At 35.6% G+C, this 21,192-nt stretch overlaps 1 protein-coding gene across 3 annotated transcripts in view; it reads left to right on the forward strand.

The window, feature by feature from the left end:
- RPS6KA6 (ribosomal protein S6 kinase A6) overlaps positions 1 to 20,636 on the forward strand; it is a 43,411-nt gene extending 22,775 nt beyond the window's left edge. For all 3 annotated transcript variants that reach the window (XM_035541762.2, XM_035541765.2, XM_035541764.2), the window contains exons 9-22: positions 960 to 1,102; positions 1,919 to 1,989; positions 3,061 to 3,149; positions 3,580 to 3,644; positions 5,572 to 5,674; positions 6,922 to 7,046; positions 7,336 to 7,461; positions 7,961 to 8,050; positions 8,709 to 8,867; positions 9,290 to 9,451; positions 9,865 to 9,941; positions 11,657 to 11,774; positions 13,711 to 13,851; positions 14,910 to 20,636. In XM_035541762.2, the coding sequence (XP_035397655.1) occupies positions 960 to 1,102; positions 1,919 to 1,989; positions 3,061 to 3,149; positions 3,580 to 3,644; positions 5,572 to 5,674; positions 6,922 to 7,046; positions 7,336 to 7,461; positions 7,961 to 8,050; positions 8,709 to 8,867; positions 9,290 to 9,451; positions 9,865 to 9,941; positions 11,657 to 11,774; positions 13,711 to 13,851; positions 14,910 to 15,035 (1,595 nt within the window). In that variant the 3' untranslated portion in view covers positions 15,036 to 20,636. The remainder of the gene's footprint in view (positions 1 to 959; positions 1,103 to 1,918; positions 1,990 to 3,060; positions 3,150 to 3,579; positions 3,645 to 5,571; positions 5,675 to 6,921; positions 7,047 to 7,335; positions 7,462 to 7,960; positions 8,051 to 8,708; positions 8,868 to 9,289; positions 9,452 to 9,864; positions 9,942 to 11,656; positions 11,775 to 13,710; positions 13,852 to 14,909) is intronic.
- Positions 20,637 to 21,192: the final 556 nt, after the last annotated feature.

Here is a 21,192-nt window from a genome sequence, read left to right on the forward strand (position 1 = left end):
GCTCTTAGTGCAAAATAAGACCTCTTCCAAATTACTATTGCATTTCAGGATTATCACTCTTAAATGCATATGAAATCGCAGGGAAATGGTTTATAGGGAACAACTGAAATATGTCTTCTGAGAAGTTACATTTAAAGTGAAACTTATAAATTCATTACATATTTGGATCTATAGATATTGCTATTAGATTCTGAGTGAAAAAGAAATTGTTTAAACTCTCAAAGAGTTGAATGATGTTGGAAATTGTTTATAAAATGCACCGCTTTAAAAATTTCTGAACAATACGCTTAAATCCAATTGAATCTTATTCTCACTTCCTTCTGAAAGTGGGAAGACTGAGGGTATCGTTGATTAGCAATCACTTCCCCTCTCGTAAAAGGGAATGTTGAGAGTCTTGTCTTGAGAGCTGGGCCAGTATCAAGGACTTGTTTCAGCAAGGCCATTGAATAGACAAGGAAGGAGAAAAGTATTCTGGCATTTAAGACTTCTTTACTGAACTTCTGATTCACATTGCAGAACTGTATTGTCTTATACAACGTTATTTTTAGTCTGACTTTAATTCATCGTTCAGTAGTAGCAGAGCATGCAGACTACGATCTTTGAAACTCATTTATTTGCATGCAGTCTTTTGTATGGATAAAGCAGGTAGCAAGCAGAAAAAGATCTTTTGCTTATCTTAAGGCTCTGAATATGTAACCTTTTAAATATTGAAATAGTAATATTTTAAGTAGTAATATTGAGGGCTAATTTGTAGCTTATAGAATGGCTTTGGTGGCATGTTTGATGCCTCTCTAGATATCTGCAGCTTCTTGTTTCATGAAGCATTAGGATAACAGCATAATGTTCCTGAACACAAGCAAACAAAAGCTGTCAACGCTTTCATTTTGAAATGCCATATACAGTATTGTTTTTTCCTGAAGTTCTTTACTGGCTATATTCTTGTAATGCTGTTGTTGTAGACTTTGGACTCAGCAAAGAATCAGTAGATCAAGAGAAGAAGGCCTATTCTTTCTGTGGTACTGTAGAATACATGGCACCTGAAGTAGTAAACAGGCGAGGGCACAACCAGAGTGCTGACTGGTGGTCCTTTGGTGTTCTTATGGTACTGTATGCTTTGCTGCTTACCTCGCTTAAAGGTCACAAATATGCTGCATATGTCTAAAGTGAATGTGAAATAATGTGTCTAGAATAGGCTTGTCCAGATTTAATTAAGAATGCTGGGGGGGGGGGGGGGGGGAGGGAGAGAATTTGATGACCAAAGTGCTACTGAAATAGCAAGTAATTTGAATAAAATTTTACTTTTTACCTGCTTAGGTAAGGAGTACTTACTAGGAACCTGAAAAATCATGCACCTGGTCAATTTAGTTGTTTTGAATAGTCATTGTCATAGTGTGAAACTTCAGTTTGTGTATTTATTTTCCAAAAAATAATTGAAGAAAAAAAAAAGGAAGACTTGGTTTGATGGAATATTAATTGTTTTTGTAAGAGTAAGTTTGAATACTGCTGGAGTGGAGTAGAGTAATGAGTCAGTAATGCTAGCACTTATGCTTTTGCTGTAATGCATTAGAGAACCCAACTAAAATATACATACTGACATTAAAAGTAAAATACTGTTTTAGAACTCTTCTTGCTCCCTTCATAGTGCAGCAATGTCTAAAATTAAGGTATGGAGGGGTTTTTATTACTCTAAAGTAGCTCATGGCTGTGAAATGTCCCTAATCATCATTACAACTGCCACTGTTATAATGTGAACTAACAGTTAAAAACAAAATTTTAGATTTGTGAACTTTTTTGGTAATATAATCTCTTAAAAGTCAAGTCAGTTTGCCTAATGTAGCAATAGGAAACAGTACAGTACTTAACACTTTGAGCAACTGGGGGAGAAGTGTTGATTTAGATTAACATTTGTTCTTTTCAGTTTGAAATGCTTACTGGTACACTACCGTTTCAAGGTAAAGATCGAAATGAAACTATGAATATGATACTGAAGTAAGTATGTTTTATTACTCTTTAGAATATCAGAAAACATAATTTAAACGTGTTTAACAGCTTGTTTTAAATACTTGTGCTTGAGAGCATTAAAACTAGAAGAGAAACAAAAAAGCCACCCCATCGCACTGCCTCCGTGCACATGCACAATAAATAAGGTTTAGATCCCAGACTATGGAAATTCTGTTGAGTATCTGCAGAAATTAAAATCATAGGGATAAACTTCTATTTTCATTGTAGGTGTATAATAATGATAACAACATTACAGTGAATTGGAACAGCATTACTTGCCATTCACGTTGTTATATACTCTTGCTACTGTTATAGCATACCTTATTTTGTAAGCAGTAGTTAATCAGGTGTTGCTTTATGAACATATATATGGAGACTGCACTTACGTGCTCACATTTTCATAATACATTACCTCAGTTGCAGCACAAGCTGTCCGACAGGACAAACTGGGTAAACTGGTGACTTCTGAAGCAAGTTGTTAGGCAAACATGTTCTCATCTTTATTTGTGCTTAGTTAACAAAGACTTTCCTTTGGACCACATGCAGAGCCTTGGGCCTTTTGAGGGGGTGATATTCGAGGAAGGGATGAGAGAGAAAGCTTTCTTCCTTAACATATGGCAGTTTTAATTTACAGTGATACTAACTGTCAAATGTTAGCAATCACTTTAGGGGCTAATAGCAAGTTGGAAATAAGTCTGCATTTGGTGAGTCTCTTTGGGCCTTGTTTCTGGTAGACATTTTGGTGATGACTTACTGGTGGCATGAAGATATCTTTGAAATACTTACGTGTTCCTGAGATAATTGCTTTACTCTGTTTTAGCATGAAGCTTGTTTTGGGGTCTCAAAGGGAGTGGGTTTTTTGTGTGGTGTGGGTTTTTTGTTTGCTTTTGAAAACCACTCATGTACAATGTGAAACTTTAAAGCTAATGAGTTAAATGTATACACCAGACGACTTCAGAATAGGTCCTTAATACACCAAATTATGCAGTGAAGCTTATGTACACGTTTTTTTTAGCAAGATAAATTTCTTTCTCTTACTCGCTGTCTTTTTTCGTTTAGGGCAAAACTTGGAATGCCTCAGTTTCTCAGCCCTGAAGCTCAAAGTCTTCTGAGAATGTTATTTAAAAGGAACCCATCAAATAGATTAGGTGGGTTCATTTCTTTGGATCATCGAAATAAAAGTAGGTGGGCTGAATTTCTTATTTAAAGAAAGCAGTTGCTGGAGACTCTTCAAGCTCCAGTGTTGATGGTCGGTGAGACTTGACTTTTGATACCATTTCATGTTAGTGTGGATCCTGACTTTCTGGGTTTGGCTAATGGATGGTTACTTTCTTGAACCAGTTACTATTAGCAGCGAGAACAAAGCTTTGACAGTGTCAGAGTAAAGGAGTATTGACACTGTATTTATGGGCTGCTTTTATTCTTGTATGTCTCATCAGGGAGGCAAATGTGCTTAATCAAATATTTTATATGCCTCATATAACCATGCCTGTACAAATTAAAAAAACAATGATATTGCAGTTTTGTTCAAAGACTTTACCCTCAAAATGTTTTAAATTCAGTGTTTTCTTTGTTCAGGAGCTGGTTCAGATGGAGTTGAAGAAATCAAGAGACATCCTTTTTTTTCTACTGTTGACTGGAATGTAAGTAGGAAATGATCTGAATGATGAAACTTTTTAATTTTTGCCTACCTTGTAGCATATAGGTATTTGCCTGTGAATAGGGCACAATAAACACTGCACTACTGCTGACTTAGATTCTGGCCTCTACTGCAACCTTACTTGGCATCTGGAACTGTATTTATGGTATAAAGAGTAACCAATTATAAATTGGACACTTAATTGTTTAATAATTAGAGTTGCAGCATTCTAAAGCTTAAATTGTCAGTTACAACATTTGTAGTTGGAGAGCATGTTGGCACTCCCTGTGTGCAAGAATCATCCTCTAGAGCAGGTGTCCATCCAGTACAAGCATGTCTCATGCCTTCCATGCAGGTCATAAAACTTTGCTGTGACTATAGTTCTTTTTGACTTAACTGTAGTTAGCTGTAGCGCATTCCTGTCTTATCAGTCATATTCCATGTACAGTTGAAGTATTGACACTCGTGCTTTGAGGTGATCGGAAGTCTGTGCAAGTCCATGGTTGCTTTCTTAATTTTTAACAAGCACGTTGATGTGGGGCCTTTTGAGATGTGTTGCCCAGAAACACTCACAGAAACGAGGCACTCTATATCAAATATATCTACTCTGCAAACATGCCTTTGCGATAATGCCTAGAGAAGGACAGACGCAAGGAATGACGTTGCTGTGCTGATGTGACTACATGCAGTGCTCATTACTGCTGTTCTTAACTGGTTCTTTAAAGCCTGTTAACATGATCCTTTTCTCTATCTCCTATATTCCCTTCTGAGAAGGTGGCTTTCTAGCTGTGTTTATGCAGCATCTACATAGTTCTGATTAGCAAGCAGATTTTTAAAGTATCAGGAAAATTTTATTTTATGTGAGTACACTTAGTAAGAGAAGGCTGTGGTAATGTGGTTTCAGGTTATCTATTGTTTTTGTTGTTGTTTTTAGGGGACTGAATTCGAAATGAATACCATCAAGCAAATTCAAAAACTGTGGAGTTCTAACTTTTATATTTATTTAGCTATAATGGTACTAATGAACACTTCAGTACTTTATTTCATTTTCTGTGGGGATGAAGTCAGTTCTCTCTTGCTTGTATGTTCTTGGTTTTGGGTTTTGTGTGTTTTTTATTACATGTATGAGGTCTGACAGCACAAGAAAAATGCAAAAAAAAAAAAAAAAGTTCTCAACTTCCTGAACTTTGCGTGGGACTTTGACATAATTTGACATGAAATTTTCCATAAAATGAGACTCATCATTGTAAATGTGACTTATATTGCTGTTTTGATAACAGTTGGCAAAGTGATTTTCTAAAGCATGTTGAGTAAAGGAGAAGAAAATGAGGAGCCTTTTGTTCTACTTTTCCTTCCCTCCTTCCGACTTAGTTTAGCAGGTCAGGAAAAACCTGGCGTAGTTTTGGGAATTGGCAGTTCCTTGCCAAGAGGGAAACCTTTGCTTGTGAGAGTTATTTCTATTCTGGGTCCCAGACAGAGGCAAAGACTGTATTGCATACCTTCCCTTTGGAGTAGATATTTCAGGACGGTAACAGCTGTCCAAAATAGCAGTGAACTACGTCTGAGGTGACTGATAGAAGATGTGCTGTGGCTGTTCTCTGAATAAGCCCGAGATGAACTGGTGATAAATGGCAGTCTGCTACCCTAGCTTAAAAAGGACAAATCTGGTAGATGAGGCAGATTCAAAAGAGCAAGAGCTGTGTGTTGTTTGACTTGCTTGGTACCATTTCGCTTAGCATTTGAAATGAAAGGTACGTAAATATAACTCTGTTTTTGCATATGTAATTGAGTTTCTCTAATTGCTATATATTATTCAGTTTTTCAGAAAACTTTTAATACAATGACATTTGAGTTGCTTACCCTCTAGCTTGGCAAAATTACATGATGGAAGCTTCATTCACTCTTAATTAAATGACTTTGTTCTACTTCAGAAATTGTTCAGAAGAGAAATTCAACCCCCATTTAAACCTGCTTCTGGAAAACCAGAAGATACCTTTTGTTTTGATCCAGAATTCACAGCAAAAACACCAAAAGGTAACTGTGCATCCTCCATTTATAAGCTGGTGAGGCTTATAGCACTATAGGGGACAAATGTTATTTTTTTTATTTGGTATTTGTGGACTAAAATAGAAGACTGGAACTGGTGAGATTTGAATTTTATATGTAGTGAAAGAAAAAATATGTAAACCCAATACCTTCTTAATAAAGTATCTGTAGCATTTATTATTAACGTACACCTAACTTTTTTCCTTTAATTATGGTTTCCCTAGATATAATGACAAGGAAGATAGAGGGCATGTCCTGTTCTGCTATAAAGAGAATACCTGTTAATTTTGTCTTAAATCTGTCCAGGCTTCCCTTTTCTTTTATTGTCAATACCTAATGGAATTTGTTTGAATGTGAGTTTCAAATATTAAGTTCCCTTTTGTGTATAAAGTAACTCCTGGAAGTTCAGGGCAGCACACTCAGTGCACTGAGGACCTATACTATTAAATTATTTTCAAAGACATCTCAACTAGTTTCCAGAAGCCTATAAAATTAACTTTTAACATGTCTCTTAGATTATTGCGCTAGGAAAATTTCTAAGTAAGTGAACTTGGAAGAAAGACAGTAAGTGCTGATTTTCATTGATTAGCATATTCACTTCAGGTTTTCTTACGTGATTTTTTTTTTCTGTACTATTGCATCCAACTTTTAAAACCACTTGTCATATTTGTTTGGAGAGTGTCTGTGGTTCTGATAGGCTACACAGAATTATCAAGCTGTGCTTATTTTTGAAATTTCAAACAGTGAATTCAAAAGTGCACATAATAAAGTGCACATAATAGAATCTGAGGTAAATTTGTGGCTTCATATTTTTTGGTTTTCTGATTTATTTTTTTTTTACTAATTGAATTTTTTTTTTATTGCTTCATTTCTGCCTTATCTGCATATATACTGCTGAGGTAGCAAAATGTATGGGCACTCTTAGGCAGTCCTTGAACATAAGGTTATGAACTTCATTTTTCATAAATAGTGTTGTGCTTCAGTAAATTTCTTCCTAAAAACATGTGTTCTTACACTAATTTCTGCAGTTTTACGTGAAACATAGAAGTAGTACTTATGTTGTGTGATGCTGAAATACTGTAAGACAGATCACTGGATAGAAGTCTTAATTCAATGTCTAGTGCTACTTTTGTCTGTTCCCTCAAAATGTTTCTTCTAACATATCTGTACTGAATGTTCAAAAAAAAAAGCTTTGCTAAGCTTTAGTCATGCTAATGAAATGTGTGTGCAACTAGATTCTCCAGGAGTCCCACCTAGTGCGAACGCACATCAGCTCTTCAAAGGATTTAGTTTTGTTGCAACTACTACTGTAGAAGATCATAAAATATCACCACTCACCAATATACTGCCAATAGTACAGGTAAAAGTTCTTTATTTGGTAAACCTTTTTTCAAATGCCAAATATTAACCAGTATGTAGTGTTTGCAGTTTGTTCTTTTCTGTTGTGGAGACTATTATAAAATGTTATTAAAATCAATCCACAGGGTATCTAACTACACAATTCGGGGTGCAGGGAAGCAAGTTGCTGCCTTTCTGGAGCAAGGATTCAAAAGAGATCATGGGCAAGCAAGAAGAACTTTTGCTGCTGGAAATAGTGTATAGATTCTTGTTGTTTTAGATGACAATTTGTATGTGTTTGTTTTTTAAAGCAACTTCATGGAAACAGTGTGCAGTTTACTGATGTATATGAACTGAAGGAAGATATTGGTGTTGGTTCCTACTCCGTTTGCAAGCGATGTATACACATAGCTACAAATATGGAGTTTGCTGTAAAGGTACTTTTAGTAACTTTATTTTTGACTTACTGTGTAGCAGATGTTTAAATGCATGAATTCTATAGTTACTGTAGCTGTTTATGTGCAGTGAGAAATGAAAACAGTTTTCTTCTTCCACTGAAATTGCATATTGGCTTCTGTAGTTCCTGTTTTTGTGGGTAAAGTTGTGGCATTGAAGAACTAATTTTGAAAGTACAGTTTTGAAGTCTGAAAATATTGTATGATGAGCACACCTGAAGTAAAATAAATGAGATTCAGTAGGTTGGGACTGGCCTGCAGGGAAGTGATGCTTCAGGCAGTCAAGTGAATTCCATTGTCCACTGGAGCAGATTAGGCTGCGTTAATGATAGATTTAACTGGTAGCAAGGATAGAACAAGAACTGAGTAAACAGGGATGTGAAGCTGGAAGATGAGTTAGTCACAATTAATAAGAAGTAATGAACTCTTGACATTTTTGAAACTGTTGCAAAATTTGTTTTCATGTTACTGTATTTTGCAGATAATTGATAAAAGTAAGAGGGATCCCTCAGAAGAAATTGAGATTCTCATGCGTTATGGACAGCATCCAAATATTATTACTTTAAAGGATGTATGTACCTATCTCTGCTACCTCTTATTACACACTAGTCAATATATATTTATGTATAAATATAGATGTAGGGAGTTTATTGGGGTTTACATTTCTTTTGCACAGCAAAATATATTGACAGCAGTATATATAGTAGAGTATTTTAAGTGTCCTGATACTAACATTTTAAAAAGATTGTTTAATGAACTTGAAGTGAGAAATGATGTACGTGTTAAAAAGTCATATTTCTTCTAATTTCAAATCAGTTAATGTGTTGGTGATCTGAATCTGAAAAAGCAGTTGGATGTGTCGTGTATGTGCAAAGTATCAGCAGCTAAAAATCCTCTGGAGGGGAAGAGGAACAGGGAGTGATAGAGCTAGTCTCCTCTTACAAACAGAAGTTCCTAGACTGAAGAAATGTCATTCTGAGTCATGATTTAATAATCTATTATCTCAACATCTCACAGAATGACACAAGCTTTCTTTAGACTTCATGCTTTAAAGCTCTTGAATTGCAGAATTAAATTTGACAGCCCCTGCTGTTTGCACTTTATGTTCATATACGTGAATGGGTGAACAATCTAGTCTGTAATTTTCAGATTTTTCAGGTTCTATAATTATGGATGATCTGGATGAATATGTATGTGTGTATATATGTGTGCTTGTTAAACTTCTTCAGGTGTATGATGATGGTAGATTCATATACCTCGTCACTGAGCTGATGAAAGGAGGAGAGCTGCTTGATCGAATTCTCAGACAGAAGTTCTTCTCGGAACGAGAGGCTAGTGCTGTATTATACACTATAACTAAAACTGTGGATTACCTGCACTGCCAAGGAGTGAGTGATTTGTTTTATTCACAGCTCTTAGAATTAACAAATGCTATTGGTTACGTGCTTTGAGAGGCTTTTTTTAACAGCAGAAGGGAGGATTTGAGTATTTTCTATAAAAGACGAGATAAGTGACCCATGTAATTATTCTGCAAGCCCTTTTAACTCTGCTTTTACTTATGAAGCGGCAGATGTTTGTTCTATGCTTGTTTGTGAGTTGGTTATGTTTAGTTCCAGTTGCATTATGAGCCAGTATGCTTTTTTATGAGGTTACTGAAATATATTTTTTGTTACTTGAAAGTTAGATAATTGTGTGGAAGTGTTAGTCTCTAGCTTACTATACTTGTTATTGGTTATGAATTGTGAAATTTGCATGTATGTATGTTTGTACATCTTTGAAATAATAGATTTTAACATATCTTTTTTTAAAGGTAGTGCATCGAGACCTTAAACCTAGTAATATTTTATATACGGATGATTCAAATAATGCTGATTCTATCAGGATTTGTGATTTTGGATTTGCAAAACAACTTCGAGGAGAAAATGGACTACTTCTAACTCCATGCTACACTGCAAATTTCGTGGCACCAGAGGTATCTTAAGCTGCCGTGCATTTTGTCTACACTGGTTTTGATGTATCAAATACTTAATCCTTTCAGTAGTTTTAAAAACAAAACAAAAACCTACCCTGCTAGTTTTCCTTAGATGTTTCTATAAATACTAGTACATATGTGTTTATAATAAGTCTTTTTAAAAATAGTAGAGCCTACCCTCAAAAATAAGATGGATGCCCGTTGAGAATCCTAAGATGACTTTCTGGGAACAAGAAATATTGTCAATAGTTACTATAACCTGTATATTGAACAAGAAATGATGAAGCCTCTGAAACTATATTGGCACTGACTTATCCTTCCTCAGCCTGTGTGTGTAGTGGTTTGGGGGTGAGGGATGGCTTTTTTCTTTTTTTTAAAGTATATGAAAAGTCTCTAACTTTTTTTTTTAAAAGGTTCTCATGCGACAAGGTTATGATGCTGCTTGTGACATATGGAGCTTGGGTGTTCTTCTTTACACAATGTTGGCAGGGTGAGATATTAGCTTATTTTGTTTACCTAAAATTACAGCATGCTGCACGAATCCATGCTTTTATTAAAATTGTAAGATATTACCTCACTGGTTTGAATGCAGAATAACAAAGACTCTGAAGAGGAACAAGAAGCTGTGAGTTTATAAATGTGTACATAAACAAGGCTTATCTTGCAGGTAGTTTTGGGGCTTCTCTCTTCCCTAGTACATGACTAGAGGATGCCAAAGACCCTCCCTAGCTTGGGGGAGAGCTCTTAGTCTGGAAAACCATGTGTTGGTTTTCTTTTTTTTCCTTCTGCACCTTGTCCTCCCCCCCTAGCCTTGTAGTCCATCCTCTTGTATCTCTTTCCGCAGCCTTAATTCATGGCCCTTTTACAGAATGAACTGGCTTGTAACCTCTTCAGTTTCCTAAACTTTCATTAAGGACTAGAAAGTACTTCAAAAAGTAATAGCGTTTATCAATTTGCCATTGAATTCTGTTCTGACAGGTAAAGTATATTTTTTCCATCTTTATCTATAAATACTGTCTTCTGGAAACTTCTTGATCATACTGTACTTCTCCCGGTAAAATCACTACCACCACTAGAGTTTTGTCATCGAAACTCAGTTTTCTGTATGATTTATATGCAGTCATGCAGATCTTGGGCATTACCCTGCCTGCATGTGTAAGAAACATTGTCTGAACAAAAGACACAGCAGGTAACAAGTAAGGGAGAAGAATGGTCCAACTTGATTTCCTAGCTTTCCATTTTGTTCTCCTTAAGCTCATCATCTGAAGTACTACAACTAAACTGGTTGGGATACTTCCTAAACCTTTGATGTTGGTTGACTTCTATGTAAAGCTTTCAAAGTACTAAGATACAACGCATTAATATGTATTACTGCTGTCATGCTGATTTGATATCTGAGGGGTGTTATGATGTAATTCATTTGAGTGAGATTTGATTTTTTAAAAATTAAAGCTAACTTGGTACTAGCCTATGACCATAGGAGATGCCAAAACATTGTACTACTTCTGAAACTGTTAAAAGGTGTATTTTTGAATGTCTAAATGAATGACTAAAAAGTCATTAAGATAGGGGTTTCAGACTTGCCAGTTTGATTATTTTGTTCTTCACAGTAGGATTTATAGGAAAATAATCTGAATTTACAGGAAATCCAGTAAGCTATTAAAAGCCTCCCAAACCAATAATCTTGTGGTTTAAGCCTCCCAAACTCACTTAAAAATAAATAAAAACAAATCTTGATTGATTTGTCTTGCAGCTTTTTCCACAAATTGTAGATGTAAATACATTTTGCTCATTCTTTGTCAAAATGTACGTCCATACCCCAAACTCTATATTACTCCAGCTTCATTAGGTTTTCTGTTGGGGTGCTGTTCTAGGTTTGGATTACTTAATTGCTCTGGTTGTCTAACACAACTTTTTGTTTATGAATCATTTTCACGTGATGTGAAAGTCTGCACTAGTTAGAAGGTATTATTAAGATACTTACTTAAAACATCTTGTTAATCTGCATTACTATTTATTCTACTTGAGTAACAGTCGAGTAACAATTATGGGGAAAAAGAAAATAATAGTTTCAAAGGTGAAATGCTAATTTAATATATGCTTTATTTGATAGTATAGAGTGTGTTAGTGTCAGTAGTGGAATAACTTGTCAAAATGATTAATGAGGTTTTAACAATTTCTTAATTTTTTTTTCCCTTTCAATAGCTATACTCCATTTGCAAATGGTCCTAATGATACTCCTGAGGAGATCCTGGTACGAATAGGCAGTGGAAAATTCTCCTTAAGTGGAGGCAACTGGGACACTGTTTCAGATGCAGCCAAGGTATAAATATGTTTCGTTTTTTTCCTTGTATTTTGTAGAATTCAAACAAACATTTATTGAGTGCCATAAAAAAGACTAATCTAACACACGAGTTTGCTAGTCTTGTCTGCAAAGTTTATTGCAATAAAGGTCACCAACCTCCTGCTCAAAACAGGGTCAGCTCATGATCAGAATAGGTAGCTCAGGGTTTTATTCAGTCTGATTTTGAAAACCTCCAAGGGTGAAGACTACAACCTGCCCAGGCAGCCTTCTCTTGACTACCTTAATGAGGAAGAAGTTTCTTCTGATTTAAAGCCAGAACACTTCTTGTTTTATTTTGTCCTCTGTCTCCATTTCTTTAGCTGTGCTGACTGAAGGAATGCAATTGCCTCCCTCAGTGTACTTGCTGTGCTTCAACCCAAGATGCTGTCTGCTTTCTTGGAAAGCAGGTCACACTGGTAGTTCAGCTTGCTGCCCTACAAAGACCTCCGGGTCCTTTTCAGCAAAGCTGTTTCCTAAACAGTCACTAGCTTGTATCTAGGCAAGGATTTATTCCTTCCCAAGTGGAGAAATTTGTGTTTGTCCTCATCGAATTTTGTAAGGTTCTGGCTGGCCCAGAACTCCATCCTGCCTGGGTCCTCTTGGATGGCTGCCTGGCCCTTGAACTCGTCAGCTCTTTACACATACTTCTTGTTCAGTTCTCATTGCAAACATGACAGGTGTGCTCTGTTGTTTCACCCAGGTCACTGATACCCATTTTAGATAGGATGGGTCCCTGTATAAGCTTTCCTAATCATTTAATTCATTGTTTATATTGGACCAAAACCAGATGTATGTGGTATTACTTAAATGGAAGGATGTCTTTTTACAGTTATGTTAGTTATAGTAGCCAACTAGTTTTTGTATTAATATTTTTTTCCTGTAGTATAGGCTCACTCTTTTGACTTTTTTGACACTGAAGTTATCAGGTCTCTGTGTTTTTGTTACTACTTTCAGCAATTAAACTAATAATTTGATATACCTGGATATTTTGCAAATAGTCTCTGTCAGCTTGATTACGCTGCTTTGTTTAAAGATGCTGTCATGCATTGTGTATCAATTGCTGTATGTGTTCTCAGGGTTTCGTGTCGGCCTACTCTGTAGGTATCTTAGTCACTATTTTTACCTTTTATAAATCTTGGTGTTAATATTTTTTTTTTACCTAATCCTTTGGGACTGCGCTATTTGTTCATCCCAATAGGAGTGATTCAGAATACTTGCTGGCTGATTCTGTCTTAGCACAAGTAATTCAATTCTGCATAGTCAAGAACATTTAACATTTTGTACCTAAAACAAAGGGAACATTCTGTCAGCTTGTTCATATTTTGTTTTCTTTCAAGCTATTCCTGTCTTTTCTGTGTACTTCCCATCCAGCTCATCTTTTGACCGACACTACAATTCCTAGCTTGTTACTAATGCTTCTAAACAGCCAAAAACAAATGTTCATTCTTGTTTGGTTTTACTCTTTATATATCTTGAAGGAAAAAATCTTTGGTGGTATATAGCGAATATATGTATACGAACTCAAGTGTAATACGTTGCAGACCCCAAGTGCATAGTAGGAATGAGGAAAGGTATTTGCCAATAATATTCTTCCATAAGCACTTTCTGTTAGATTTTAATAGTATTTCTGGTCTTTTAGACATGTTATAAACAAATTGAAATATGAAACATGGAAACAACAGTAAGTTTCTTTACAATAAAGGCCTGCTCTGTTAAACTGATTATAGTATACCACATTGTTTTCAGACTTCTGCAGTGTCAAGGCACAAAATGATCCAATTTATCTGCTGATTTGCGTGTTTGCATTGTTTATCCCTGCCACATAAGATCCTTTTTAAATTACTGCCATAATTAATGTCTTACAGTCTGTATTAAGATTATTTTAACTGAATAGTATGTGTTTGTTTTTATCTAGGACTTGTTATCACATATGCTTCATGTAGATCCACATCAGAGGTATACAGCAGAGCAAGTATTAAAACATTCGTGGATAGCATGTAGGGACCAGTTGCCGCATTATCAACTAAACAGGCAAGATGCACCACATCTAGTAAAGGTAAACCTGGGGAGTGAATATGGCTTGAGCTGATGGATGTGCAATGATTTGGGTCACTTCTGAAGCTACAGGCAAACTGATTTTTGTACTTAGCTTTCCTTTCTCTTTGCTAGTATGTACATCCTCACTTACGTTATATAAGCAGACAAATAATCAGTGAACTTTTTTTAGACTTTTCTGTTTGTTCCTTTTGTGCTTTCAAAGATTAAGGTAGCTTTGGCCATACAGGAACCAGCTCAGACAGTTATCTGAGACTTCCACAGGTCCCCTAGCGTTCTTATTCAAGAAATTCAGGCACTGAAACAGGTTCCCCAGGGAACTGGTTATGGCAAGCTCAAGAAGCATTTGCACAACACTCTCAGATAAGTTTTGATTTATGTTTTTTTCTTTGCGTGGTCCTGTGTGGAGCCATGAGTTGGACTCGATCCTTGTGGGTCCCTTCCGACTCAGGATAGTCAATTAGTCTATGATTCTACGAAACCTTTTGAGATTTGTTTCAAACTGTATTACGGTCTCCTGACAACAACAAAAATTAGCAATCTAGCTACAATTTTTGCACTTGCTTTATCTGTTCGTTTTGTATCTGTGATTCTGACCTGGGATGCACAAGCAAATTCTAATATATGCAAACAGCTTTTAAGACTCCATCAATTTTGTAGGATTAAAAAGCAAAGACCTGTGAAAGTTAGTCTTAATTATGTTGTGTTCATAAGTCAGGACCTGAATAGCCACTTAAGTGGCTGTATTTGATAAATTGATGCTAATATTGCTTGGAAGATACTGATTCTGACCCACATTGAGAGGTTACTGCTACATCTAAGGTATGTAGAAGAAATACACAGGAAAGAAAAAGATGTCATACACCCGTGCTTAGAAACCTGAAGGATTCAGCAATACATCTTTTTTTCTTTCAAAACAAACTTTAGAAAATGTATATGACCTACTGTAAGCCCTATTTTTATAGAATTCTGTAAGAATTTAATATTGAATTGTTTTATCTTCTGATGTTAAAAAAAAAAAGACTTTTACAACCTTTTATGTGATTCATTGTTCTCTAGGGAGCCATGGCTGCTACATATTCTGCACTGAATCACAAGACATTTCAGCCAGTGTTAGAGCCTGTTGCAGCCTCAAGTTTAGCTCAACGACGGAGCATGAAAAAGCTAACATCTACAGACTTATAGATCCACTGGGACACCTTAGCAAACAGAAGCAAGGGGAAAATCCAATAAGTGGCTCTACTTTGCCTGACCTGTGATCAAAAGGCATCTATGGTTTCCTGCTACACTACTTGAATTCTGTAAAAGTCCTTTTTTAAAAAAAAAAAAAAAAAATCCACAGGTTCATACTGTGCTGTTTTACAGGCTGTATCTGTTAAATTAATTTAACATCAGGTACACACCATAATGAATTTCTCTACACTGTCCTTTAAGAGATCTGTTGCAAATATTATTTCGCATTCTGTAGAGTTTTGCTGGGTTCATTTAAAAAAAAAAATGGTTTTGGGGACCGTTGTCAATGACCAAGTTGTACATAAAAAAGTGTCAGTGTAAGTTTTTTCATTTCTTCACATATTTAAATACTGTTGTGAAGGACAAATTCTTAATTTTGTAATTGGACACTTAACTGATTCAACTTAATTCATTTATCTTTTTCATTACTTTTATGAAAATCTGACTGATGTATTGTGCCAATATTAAATGCATTAATGCTAATTTGGCAGGTCTGTGTTTGCATGGTGCCAGTAACGGATAAGTTTATGTGGAAAATATAAACAAAAGCAATGTGTAAGGTCCTGCACTTTACCTGTAAAATCAATTTGATCACTTGTGACTCGAGAAAAATGCTGGTTAACTAATGGCCTCTTACAGGAAAATGAACACTTCTAATTATTACCATGAATGGTACTGTGTCCTGCACTGAGCTGGAGAAAGTAAGTATGTGTATAAACAGTCAAAATTAAGGATTGAAATAATATTGTTATTTTAAGACAACATCATGCAATCCAGTTTTGTTTAAAAAAAAAAAAATTGCCTATCCATTTGTACAATGGCTATATTACTGTTTCCTTGGCAGATATTTCCACTGAATATATCCAATATTAAGTATATTTGGTGTATGAGACAAACTGACACTTTGTTATAACAAACTTGGCGTGTGGATTTTAATTTTATTTATTTGGTTTTTATAGAACGTTGCTTCTATCTGAATCTCTAGCCGCATGTACAAATACTACAAAACATAAATGCAAAATTCTATTTGCCTAACTGTAGGGGTAGCTTGGGAAAATAAATAAGCCTTGCAGTGTGCCCAGATAAGGGAATTTTGACCAAGAAATTTCACAGTTATGGGCAAGTTACTGACAATATCCCGTTGCCGGCACTCACTTGTTCTCTCTGTCTTGGTGTTAGGATTTCAGCTCTTTCTATGTGCTGTGATAGACAGGAAACAAATCTCAGGGCCAGAATCACCTTTGAGTTTTGACTCAAAACCAGTGCTGACTTGCATCTGCTCGTAGACTGGGAACTAATACATTCAGAGATAATAAGCTTAAAGTAAAATATTTTCACAAGTTGTAGACATTACTGTACAATTGTATTGACATAGTAGGATGGTACGCATTTTAAACATTAGGTAAGTATATTAGTGACCAACAGTTAGACTGTGAAGAGTTGGAGAATGCAAGTGACCAAAAATTGTAGTTGACTGATTTGCCATCATTGAATTTCCTGTTCCCGATAGCTTTGGCGAATTACAAGACATCTACGATGGCAGAACTCTGCATTTTGAGACAGGAAGAAAGGGAAGAAAAAGCTTTCCGAAGAATTCTGGCCTAACTTCCAAGAATGGCAATAGTAACTCGGATCTTAAAATGCAGAGGGTGCTGGCTGGTTTTTGCTTATACCTGTGAAGTACTTGGTGGCATTGAAAGTACTGTTAGATGAGCTGCTTTCTTCTGTTGTGGTGGGGGAAGATGGAAATTATCTGGCCAAATAGTTAGGTATGAATATATGTAGATTTGAGACTTAATGAATATAGCAAACATAGGTGTGCTATTTGTATCATGCAGAACATACCCCATACTCAATTTGAGTGTTTGATAGATGTTGGAAGCATACTGGGGCCATTTGTGCCAGATTTTGAGGTGCCTGTTTGAAATGCTTGAAAGCTATCAAAGAACATGACTGCTTCCTGGAAAGCTTATTGTTTAGTACCAAATCTGCGCCTTATGCAGTTGGTTCATCCTTTTTAATACCAGAGACCTTGGCCCAGAAGTATGTGTGTAAACCTCTCACTTACAGTCTGTGTAATTTTGTTTGTCAACTTATAAATAACTACCAGAAGAATTTGAATTCACTGAGTAGAGAGGGGTAGACTAAATGTGGTAGAAATAAGCTACCTTGACCAAGGTCAAGCTGTAACGTGGGTTGTAATGCACTAGTAAAAACTACGTTGGTAGAGGGTAATGCAAGGAATGGAACAGAACTAAAATGTCAAACTTGAATTGTCTTCAGCTTTCCCGTAAGGTAGCAGCTGGTCTTTAATGGCTTTATTCATGAATCATTTAACAGTGTTTATATTGGTATTTTCTTTTAGCTTGCTTAGAAGCACCACATTATAAGCACCTTAAAAGCATTTTGCACAAATACAGTTGTAAGCAGCTGAAGACACTCAAGTTCTTGTCAAAAGAAAGGTGGTAAGAAGAAATACGTGCAAACAAGATGGATATTCTGATTCTTAGCAAAGAATTTTAAACATCTATAAGTTTATCCCTGGTGTGTTTTTATATCATTACTAGCCTTTAGTGCAAATGGTACTCCTGGGGCAAAGGCAAGGTTTCAGCGACTGCAATGTTAACAAGTTGTCTTATCACAAGGAAAACATATGGACAAACATCTTTCTTATATCTGACAAGACCAGCGTATTCTGGTATGCCGATTTTTAATCCTTAAATCACTTGAGGGGAAGAAGTTAACTTGCTATGAATATTTCAGCATATCAGTTTTGAAACATTTTGGATATACAGGGATACAAAAGAGTTCTTACGCATTTACTTCTAATATGGTATTTAATGATTATCTTTGATATTTCTTTTGTAACTTCATATTTTTTTTCAAGCTCAGATTTTGTTCAATTATTAATACTCACAAACAGATGATGCATTATCAGTTCAGTGTTTGAAATGGAAGAACACTTATTTGAACATGCTCTTGGTTGGAGTGAAAGGTTAGTGTAATGTTTCATTTTCATGTTGTCTCTGCACAGTTCAAGATTAGTTATGATCATACTATAATACAGAAATTTTCTTCACTGCTCTGATATTTTGGGTGCGATCTCTGTTACTGCCAGCACAATGACGACATCTCTGATTTTGATAATGGCAGTTATAAATGAGCGCTAGCTCTCACTATCAGTCTGATACAGTTCTCACTGAAAGGAGTAGATACCTACAGACCTGAACTGTAGCTGGAGCCCATACTTGACATATCTGCTTCTTTTTCACTCTTTGGATATTGTAATTATTATCTTCAGTTTTTCTTTTGATGAAAACCAAAGAACTCTATTGTATTCTTGTATTGTATTCAAAAGCTATACAGTGGCATCAACATCTGCCAGTGGTGCGTAATGAAGAGTGCCTGTACCAGCGAACATTAGCGTGGGTAGATTCATTTAAGCTGCTGTTCTGTGGCTTGTCTAAATGCTGTTGTTAGCATGTTGTGTATTTTTCCCATTATGCTTGAAACTAGTAAATTCTTCTTGACCCTGTAAAGAGCCTAAGGTGTAGGTGGTCTAAGCATACTTCTAGTTGAGGCCCATGTTCCATGGTTTTAAATGTTCTGCTAGCATTCAGAGAAGGCATCCAAAACCTTACCCAAGTCAGTCATACTGAGCTTGAATTGTCTTCCATGTTTTAGTTCATTTTCCAAAGCTAATCTTAATATATGTATTGAAGAAATTAATATGTCCAGTAGTTAAAATTACACCTAGCAAAGCAACAATTGGAAGTTACTTGCAGTATACACCGGTCATTTGCAGTGACAGATGGCTGCATCTACTGTTCTTCTCTCTGCTGTCAAATGTTGCAATTAAAAAGTTAGGAGAGCTTATAAGGATTGAGTTAAATGAATTACATAGTAATATAGTAATTATCCTGATTCATATAAGTGAAATAAGGCTCATGCATCAATGCAATTATGGGGTTTTATGTACTTCTGTAGCACTTAAGTTTTTTAATCCTATCAGAGTTGAAACTTTGCTGATGTTTGTGGGAGGGAAAGGAGGAGCAGATTTCAGAAGGCTTCTTAAGCCATGATAATAGGGTCCTTATGTAATGCTATCACAGCTCTACAGGTTTTTTTTAAGCTGCTCGTTGAAAGTTCACTCACTTTTTTTTCTTGAGTATGTATTAGTATACCTATTGGTAACATGCATACACTGTTATACACCATGTACCATCCTTATGCATTAACTTCTCTTTAGTTAAGTACCCTCTGAATAAATCTTGTCCCTACTTCAGTGTATTTTCTTAAACATTTACTGCCCCAAATTATTTTGTTGATAAGCCTGTATTTTCCTTTGAATAAAACAATACAAATCCAAAACAAAACAAAAACCAACACCCTAGCGTATAGCTAAAGTTGATTTGAGTATTACAGTATCTTACCTAAATAGAAGTTGCTCACCTGCCCCATGCCCCTCCCCGTTAATCAGTGACAAGCTTTCTTGAGATTTTCTTATATAAAGAAAGCAATTTTACTTTGAAAACTTTAAATGATAAATATCTTTGATTATGTCTCTTAATGATTAAGATTTGGGAGATAGCCTATTACCAATAATGAGTTTGAATAACATAGGATCCGGGTTTGTGGAGTTGTTCTTTTTTTGCGTGTGTGTGTGTGTGAGAACTGAAAACATGCTCAAGGTGGATCTCCTTTGCAGGACAAAGTGTTCCTATTTTGTATGTTTTGCATTAGGCTTACGAGCAGCATTTGCTAAGTAATTGCAGTGTCATAATATCCCAAGCACTTTGGCATCTTGCACTGATACTCTGATTAGAGCTAAAACTATTCTGGCACGTGACTGGCTATAAATCTCAATATACAAAAGGGCATTAATTGAAAACAGCGTGCAATGAATCACATGCTCTCTGAGGTACTTCAAAGATGAAACTATACAAAAGGTCCCCGTTATCAGATATTGTAACTGTCATTTCTTTCTCTAAGCATATTGTGGATTTTGTATCATATTGTATTTATTTCATTTAATTTTAAAAAATGTTTTCTTTAAAGCTCTGTATATATTGACATTAAAGTTTGCATTGTACTACGTTCTCTTCTCCTTGTAAGGCTGAATCTAGTAGTGCATTGTATGGTATGTTGTCTTTCTTTGCACTGTGCTGCTAAAAGATACTATTGCCTTGAATTACGACATGCCAAAGACAACCTCAAAATTGTATTTATTTTTGTTAAACTTTGTGAATAATGATAAATTTAGTTTTAAATAGCTGGCAGTTCCTTGAGTACTGGAATAAAAAGGTTGCAAATTCATAATATTTTATAATTGACAAAAATAGGTCATTTATGATTTGGAAGTTCAACTCTTTTTTAAAAAAAATGATATAAAAATCAATGAGCAAACATTCCTAAATTAAATGTACTGTGAATTGCATTATTTGGTAAGCCTTGCCAAAACAACACATACGTCAAGAGCTGTTTATAAATTTATATTCACAGTAAAGTGTTTCATGCCACACTTTCAATAAACCATACATCCACTGATAGGATTGATGTATTACTTTAGGGTGGGATAATCTACCTTCTGTACGTTTTTCAGGTATTCAGCTTTGACTTCATGTATACAAGAAGAAATAATTTTTCTGCAAAGGTCTGGTCCTTTGAAATAAAGGCACTTACATTGCAAATGAGAGTAATCGCATTAACAGCAGTGACCTGTGCAAATGGTTAACTATCTGCATCAGTGTTTGCCACGTCAGGTCATAAAAAGTTGTAGTGAAAAGCTCTTCCTACTACTAGTTGGTTTTGAATTTAAGATATATTGCTTCAGCTGATAGAATTCTTTTGTCCTATATCTGAGCTATTACTACACAGCCAAATGTTGATACATCACTACTAGGTGGCAGCACACTTCGCTATGTAGCTAATCCCATCACAGGATGAGTATAAGTCAATGTAATTGCACTGAAGTGCAATATGTGGTTTTAAAATAAGGTATTTGGTAACTAGTGCTGCAGTCTTGTTTTTCATTTACCGTATCGGTACAAATACACACAAAGGATTTTTCTAAAATTGCCTGAAGTAAATCCATCTCCCAGCTCATGTT

Source organism: Cygnus atratus, chromosome 13 (assembly GCF_013377495.2).
Source record: "Cygnus atratus isolate AKBS03 ecotype Queensland, Australia chromosome 13, CAtr_DNAZoo_HiC_assembly, whole genome shotgun sequence".
Classification (NCBI taxonomy): Eukaryota; Metazoa; Chordata; class Aves; order Anseriformes; family Anatidae; genus Cygnus; species Cygnus atratus.